We start from the raw sequence: 8,500 nt of genomic DNA, 5'->3' as shown, positions 1-8,500 counted from the left end.
ATGATGGCAAATGAATGCCATATACAGTCTGAAACTTTGACAACATGCTATAGTATATATATCATACTGTTTCAAGAGGAGCATGTTAGATGGATTGATCTAATTAAATTAGTAATCACACAGACATCCTCTGTACACAGAAAACTTAAAATTGTGTATATGGTATATAATATTATCTACATAGTGACTCAGACCTTTCCTGCTAGCATTATCGTATACAACCTACAAGCTATAGGTAATTAATTACTTAACTATACAGCTAAACAGCCTACAGGTTAATAATAAGTAATCTAAATAGAATATCTGCTACTTGGCATTTCAAACAGGTGGTCAACATCCTTTAAAAATACTTAAAAATAACTAAATTTGGATCCAGTGTGTGCAGGCTAGCTGGCACAGGATCTGATTTGGCGGCTTGGGATCCAGTTCCGGACTTGAAGGGTCTGTTTATGTGGCAAATCCTACGCAGATTTGGGCTGATCCATATCCTTATCCAGATCAGACACAGATCCATAGATCTAGACTCAAGCCCCCACAGATCCAGTAACAAAACCATCTGATGCCATACGAAATTGGAATTTCTCATTAGCTTAAATAAACCCAAGTGATTAAGTTCAAAATAAAATCAATATATGCAACCTTATTTAATCAGATAATTAAATCTTTTAATAATTGTCTAAGGGGCATTCAGTTGAAAATAAAACAGTCCAATCCTTGCTTTGAAACTCTAGGAAAATCAGGCAAGATCAACACACCTCAGAAAGCTTCTATGCATGAAGAGAAAACATCTAGAGCAAGGGTGGAAAGAATAATATTACAAGAGAAGTCAGCCCTAGACACACTCCTAAACTTGCTTCCTAATCCCTTCTCTCAGTGTTCTCTCAGCTCCCAGGTTATTCCATTATACAAGACATCTGGTTACCTCTGATTCACCCCTCTTTTACCCATCCAGCCTCCAATTTAAAATTGCAACAGTTAGACAGCAGTTGCATGGTAACCAACATGGCATTACAAATCCTAATATATCTGTAATACAATATGCTCAATACAACATTTATTTATAAATTCTAAAAGACCGAGAAATTCATGGTCAACGAATTGCTATACAAGTATGGTGTATTATGGATTATAATTTATGTCTGAAGTTCATTCTAGCAAAGTAGCAACTGCTAGTGTCTTGTTTACAACACAATAAAATGATACCAAACCTTCTTTAAAAGTACAATCCCGTTGATAAAAATAAGCAAAAAGCCACTCAATCAAGATACCTCACATCCAAGGAGATAAATTACAGTGCATTATCTCTGCTCAACAGTTGACATCACATGCAGCATATGCACATGCATAAATATTTATACATTGTACCATACAATACAAATACATAAGTGATTATGTTTTGAAACGCAATTAGCCTATTTTTCTACAAGCTCCAAAGCGAGCAGCTAAATCATCATCATCCAGTGGCAGTGAAAATCCTGTTTTTGCATTGGAAGCATTTTTATAATTATCATGCTGCTCTTTAGCTATCGTCGAGTCCTTACAGATATGCCATGGCGAGATGGTCTATGACTTTCTGTAGAAGGATGCTGCTTGTCTAGGTTGGCAGGGCACCAACTTAGTTTACCATCTCCCATATATCTGTACACCCCATCATCAGAAGCCAATGAATTGGTGTATTGGCCTCTTACACCATAATGAGACTCATTCTCGCCCATTTCTTCGTTGTATCCTAACGAAGTAGAGTTATCAGCAGATATATCTCCAGTGCTGTGTTTCAAGTGTCTCTTGGGAGGAGAATTGCTATCAGGTTGGGAGTCTAGAATGGATGTTCCAAGATGGTGTTCAAGTTTTGCTCCATCATTCAAAGGCTTCACCTCATCATCAAATTCAGTTTCATGTGGTGTACATGGCCTTGATCTTTGCATAAATAGACGCCTTTCACCTTCATAACCCTTACTAGGTGGGATAACCGTTATTTTAGATACGTAACTATCAGGAACTCTTTGGATTTCATCTGCAAAATCTTGATCATGGTATTCTTTTCTGCTGACAACCTTTTCATATGCATCACTCTCATCATCAAACTGCTTTTGATTACCAAAGTGCTGAAAATCTTGGATTGGTGAATCCTCTTTTCCAAAGTTTCTATAACCCCCAAGTGTACCTTGGAAACTTGGACTGCCAGAGAAATTCATCTGGTGCTCATCTTCATCATCATCAGAGTCATCAAACATAGGCTGACTAGCTTTATGGGAGGAAGACTGTTCACTTGAATTTGATACTCTGCCGGATATTGACCTCTTCAATTGGGGTTCAACCTTATCCTTAAAAGTATCGTTGGTTTCATACTCTTCTTCACTATGTCTGTACTCATCATGATATTGTTGGTAGTGTTTGTTCACACGAGACAGATCAGCCTCAGACCAAGAAACTTGATCCCCTAAACATTCTTCTCCACTTTCAGAATCAGAACTTTCTTTCTGAATGGGATGAATTTTTTCAAAGCTTGACCTAGTGCTGGGAACAACATTTCCTCCATTTCTCATCCTTGAACTTTCAATGTCAAATGGCTGATCATTGATTCTAGACTTGGTGTCTTCACCACCATTTCTCAATCCATTAACAGGCACCCCATATTTCCCTTCATTTTGATCCTTTAAAAGTGCTTCATGAAGCTCATCTTCACCTTCAGACGTCAACTCTCTTGGCTGATCATTGATTCTAGACTTGGTGTCATTACCGCCATTTCTCAATCCATTAACAGGCACCCCATATTTCCCTCCATTTTGATCTCTTAAAAGTGCTTCACGAAGCTCATTTTCACCATCAGACATCGATTCTCTTGAGTCATTTCTTTTCTTATTTGGGTTTGTATTCCCAGATTCAATTTTTGCAAGATCAACAGCAGCTCGTGCAGCTGCTGCTGCATAAGCAGCTGACTCAAAAGCTGCTTGAGCTGCACTGGCCACATCTGTGTATTTTACATTTCCTTGTTTCATACCCATGAATCCCTCAGCAGTAGTTTTTGTGACCATATCATGGTAATTCATCTTACCTTCCATCTGTTGTTTGGCATGTAAATCATCTTCACATATGTCAGGATCAAAACGTCTTGCTGGATCATGACCTTGCTTGGTAACAGGTTGAAACTGTTGTTCACTCATGTTGCTAACATCAGGTGGAGGAGTTGGAGGAGAAGGCTCATAGGTACCCGAAGTCTTCTTTGTGATAGTAGCAGGTGCTTGTGATTGTGATGGCATCGAAAATCTTTTGTCTGACTCATTTCCTGGTATAGAACCCAGACTCGTACCATCTTCAGGTTTTAGAGTTGTCTGGTTTGGTCCAAAATAATTTTTTGATTCGTTCTGCATATTGAGAATGTCATAAGAACACAATCATAATGAAGACTGTGATAAAACTTGGAAAAATGTTTAAAATGATTAAACACATTCTTAAGCCAAGAAAATGCTCTTGGAAAATATAGATGAACTAAATAATAAATAAATGCACTAACCGGAATGTCTTCAGCCAACTTCAGCTTTTCAGTGTTGACTTCCTCAAAATTCCATTCAATATCATGTTCAGTGGCAATGTTTTTCATCAACCTCTGTTTTACCTCTACATTTGGTACTCTGGTTGACAACTTTTCAATGATCTAAGGAAGAAGATACAACCGCACTTCCATCAGCATTGCATTAGACATCCCTAGTTATTAAAAGTTCTATGTACATAGAGCATTCAATTGCATATTTGGGTCAACATTTAAAATGGCTACACTAATTATTTCTGCCTACCTGCCTGTTGACCCCACTGTCAGGACGCAATTCAATTGCAGATGTAGTAAATTCTTTTCCATATTTTGAAGCAAAAAGAGAACGAATTTCTTGCAGCTCCGGCAAGTCAGCACACCTTGGGGCAGCAAAAACCAAACTAGCTATTGCTTCTTTCAAATCATAAGGGCATTCCCTAATATAGTTGACAAGCAGTTAACAGCATACGATCAGAAATGTCAACTAAAAGCAATGCAGAGAGCTCTCATCGCGTCTATGTTTTCTAAAGATTGCAAAGTGCAATACATCTCATTCAATAAAAACCTAGCTTTTACTTACTTTTGCTTTTCAATTGCTAAGAGTCTTCCAGTTATCATCTCACAAAACCCTTCAATGAGAATATATGCGGCCAGAATATTTTCTTCTCTGAATACGTGCTCCACCTACAGAAAAAGAACAAAGCTTCAATTTGGTAAAAGTTTGAGAATCAAATGGTTATGGCCTATAAACCACAAGCCTAAAAATCAATTTTGTTCTCTATCTTTATTTTCATGTGGATGCATCTTCATAAATTGTTTCCTTTCAATATTGTCCAATTTACCAGCTATCTCCAACCTTTAGGAAATTTTCCTACATATGCATAGAAACAATTGTCTGCAACAAATCTTATGCCATTTAAATTGGACTGCACCTAAACAACCTACAAAAATGGGTGTTCAACCTTTCATCTAGGGTAAAATAACCACCGGCAATCATTATAGAAAGCTTAACTCTCCAAACCTGCACCTTGTAGAATAACTTGTGGAATTCCGAATTATCATACTTTATTGGTAATAGTAACTCATTATAATTCTCATTATCCCAGATGACAGTCTTTTGCAAAATTTTAATACTTTACTGTTACCACTTTCATTTGAAAGTTTTACGCATACACAAAGTTAGTGTGCCTACAAAATGTAATTTTTATCATTTTCAATGAATGAAAATTATGGATTTTTTCCCACAAAAAAAAAAAAAATTAGTAACTCGCTATAAATTGATTATTTCTCATAAGTCTTGAACTGTTAAAGTATAGGAAGAATAAGAAGCATACGGTTCTAATCTGTAATTTTGTACCATTATTTTAGTATCCTCAGACCGTGGAATGCTAAGCATAAGAACTTATTATAGAAGCCTGTTTCTAATAGTAATGCTAGACATTTTGCGCAATCCTATGAATTTCGATATTTTTCCCTCAAAATGAACATTTCTTTCATTTTCTTTTATATCTTTTATATCTTTTATTGACAATGTCCATTCCACATGTTGGATGCACTGTCCCATATTTAGAATACAAACTTTGTAAACCTGCATTCGAGAAAGGACAGAACTTAAGTGCAGGGAATGTCTTAGGACGTCTCCTGAATTCCTACAGCCTCCTAACAATGAGTTTCGTCATCTTCTAACGTTTGGCAAAGGCAGATCAAAAAATAGAAATATATGGAAAAAGCTAGAAAGAATACGAAGTAAAAAGCAGTGATAGGGAAATAATTGACAATCATGAGAAGAATCAAGGATGTCAGTGTACACCCATTATGTACCCATTATTATATGCCAGATAGCGTAGACAAATTATACCAGGCATATTTTTATGAATAGAAAAATTCCATGTCTGAAGATAGGTTAGCATTTCACTTTTATTAAAGTGATTATGAAGCTCACCAGATCACCTCTAAATTAGAATGATACTCATTTCGTATATTAGGTGAAACAAATCGCATGCTATTAATTAGGCCTTCCAAGGATTGGTAACAAGGATTGAAACAAACACAACAGCTTAACCTAAGAGAATGCTTATTAAAAACCATCGAATTGATCTAATGAACACCATAAGCGAGGGGAAGCATGTTTATAGGGTGAACTGAATAAAAAACATACCAAATAGCAAATAGCAGAGCAAGGGACTCTTACAAGATAGCAATCCATCTCCAGTTTCCACAGCAGTACGGATACAGGATCTTGGGAATGTATCAAATCCAACCATTGCTACTTTAGGCAAATTGACAGAAAATGCGACTGTCTATACTGTACAAACCTAGCACTCTGATGTGATAATAACCTAAGCTATTCCAAAAATAACTGACATTTTGAGGCCACTCCATATTCCAAGGATATAGTAGAAGCATCAATATTAATCCGAGGACTGAACTACGCCTACTGAACCCAAAGAAAGTCAATCAAATTTTCCAAATTTTAAAATCTGGGATTTCTTGTTGTTCATTGAGCTGTGGTCTAGTGATTGCCCTGATAATGGCCTAGGTTCAAATCCCAATGTGCATAGAACCCCAATAATTTGAATAATTTAGCTAGGTTTCGCAATCCCCACATAAACGTGGGTTTACCATGACAATACAGAGTAGGGGTTCAGAGCTCCCGGCCGATCAGAAAAAGCATTTACCCTTACTAAAAGTCTAAAACCAAACCCCGGATATTTTTCCATCTTTATACAAGCAATTTATACTATAGTTCTTTTGAATGACTCTAAAATCTTAGATTTGTTGTAGAATTTGATCCTGGTAGTCCATTTTCCCCTACTTAATTTTGATTGGACAGTATTCCCCTTTCCCCACTTTAATGTGAGCCCGGAAATCAGGGACTTATATTTCCGCTAATTATAGATCCCATGCTGCTTTCCAATTAAAAATGATAACATTGCAGTATTGTGGCTTGCCAGTAAATTGCACATCTTCTTTAGAATTATGAGACAAAAAATTTCAAAATTAAAAACAAAAACACACCCTTAATCGAGCACTCTCTTCCTGGCCGTTCTGAAGGAGCTGAGCAACATCTTTCCTGAATTGCCTACACTGCAGTTCCCTTTTATTCTTCAGTATTTTGGTCCGAGAGACCGTCATCTTCAACAAGGTCTTGCTGCAAATCCATCCAAAACACCCAGATCAATGGACCAAACTAACACAGGAAATACAAGCAAGTAACCCAACATCGTAATTGACCTAGATGAACCGATCCAATGGTATTCGAAATCGGAACTGATGACTCATAATTGCCAGTCATCACATCTATAAAACTGAGTCCCTTCCATCTGTAAAACCTGAGAAACAAAATACTGAGTAAAATGACGAGACAAATACCATTTTGAAGATTTGAATTTCTTTCCCAGTAATGTTTCCAGCTTTCGACCCATGTCAACACTGAACTGTGCAGACCCTCAGAAACAAACAAACAAACCGCAGAATGATGCAAATAAATCAATCCTCAATTGCTATTCTACTTCTGGTCGGCAGAAATAAATAGCTCTGTTAAATTTCTGGTACACATATAAATTGTGCATTTAAAAAATGCAAGCATATAGCGAGGGCGGAACCTTCCAAGTGATTCAGCTTGCACTTTGAATGAAGAATTCACTAGAACGAAACGCGCTCACGACGGCAGTGGGCTCCATTGCCAAACTGCTAATCAAATGCAATCCCACCTCTCTCGTGTTATTATAAGTATAACGCGGATGACATTTTAACTGGCCAGTGACCACCTCCACTCCAGCTGGCATATGTGCCAATCAACTACAATATACATATAATAGTACAAAGACAAAACTCCTTTTCATGCTAATAATACCCGCAACCAAAGCGTAAGCGTGTGCGCCCACATGTCATTATTTATCCCTAACCAATATTATCTAAGTTAATTATTATTATTATCTAATTTTAAAGTGAGGGAAGTTAGATATCAAATTGGTGTATGAGATTTTTTGTTCGATGGACAAGGGGAAGCTAGATATCAAATTGGTGTATGAGATTTTTTGTTCCTTGGACAAGGGGAAGCTAGATATCAACTTGGTGTGTGAGACGTTTTGTTTGTGGGATAAGGGATCCATCTCCGTAGAGAGATTACACTGCTAAATGTGCAAAGGCATACATATTGTACCCCTCTAATTTTGAACTTGTGACCTCTTAAGAAGAAACACATGTACATTCTACCCCTCTGATTTTGAACCACATGTACTCTATTTCTCTGATTTTGAATCTATTTCTCTGATTTTGAACCTGTGACTTCTTAAGAAAAACACATGTTTTTGACCTCTGATTCTCTTTGATTTTGAACCTGTGATCTCTTAAAAAAAAATACATACTCTTGACATATGAATTATAAATTATAGATTATGTAGTATTGTTCATTAAAGTAATTAAAAATTAAATAAATTGATTTTTTCCAATCATAATTTTACATAAAATTTCAACTCCAAAATAGGGAAAAAAAAAAAAAAAAAAATATATATATATATATATATATATATATAAAATAAAAGATTATCTCATATCATTTCATTGGTTTATTTATTCATTTATTTTAATATTTTAATTATATTAAATATTTAATATTTTAGTTTATGTAAAATATTTAATTAAATGTTGAATTTATATTAGTATAGTATTCTTCAGCCAAAAAAAATTAACCATTAATACAGTTTTAAATACCAAGGTCGTGATGCCCAATTATTTTGGGTTTGTAAGTACACTCAGCAACTTTAAAACTCAATTAAATTAAATGGGATTGTATTTTCAAAGTGGTATGACCAAATTTTTCCAACAAAGAAAAAAACGTTGTAAGTGAAACTAGCAACTTTGAAACTCAATTATAAGGGAATTTATTTTTGGTAATAAGAGAAGCTCAAATCCTTGTGACCTTTTCATAACTTAGTTTTCTCAATGGATGGCATTTACAAGTGGATG

General features: G+C 35.8%; 1 protein-coding gene across 1 annotated transcript; it reads right to left on the bottom strand.

Annotated features, from left to right (window-relative positions):
* Window positions 1-1,190: 1,190 nt before the first annotated feature.
* Window positions 1,191-7,234, bottom strand: LOC149234046 (uncharacterized). Its single transcript, XM_089371729.1, has 6 exons — window positions 6,902-7,234; window positions 6,548-6,680; window positions 4,110-4,213; window positions 3,795-3,966; window positions 3,515-3,655; window positions 1,191-3,365 (listed from the first exon to the last, which is right to left on the bottom strand). Exons 1-6 carry the CDS (start codon window positions 6,952-6,954, stop codon window positions 1,524-1,526), a joined length of 2,445 nt encoding a protein of 814 aa, XP_089227855.1. The 5' UTR covers window positions 6,955-7,234; the 3' UTR covers window positions 1,191-1,523.
* Between the last annotated feature and the right edge of the window lie 1,266 nt (window positions 7,235-8,500).

The sequence above is a fragment of the Pinus tabuliformis genome, chromosome 8, assembly GCF_031772625.1.
Source record: "Pinus tabuliformis cultivar Carrire ecotype Pingquan chromosome 8, CPIR1, whole genome shotgun sequence".
Lineage (NCBI taxonomy): Eukaryota > Viridiplantae > Streptophyta > Pinopsida > Pinales > Pinaceae > Pinus > Pinus tabuliformis.
The sequence above is the reverse complement of the archived record's forward strand: the minus strand, read 5'-3'. Positions and strand labels throughout refer to the sequence as shown.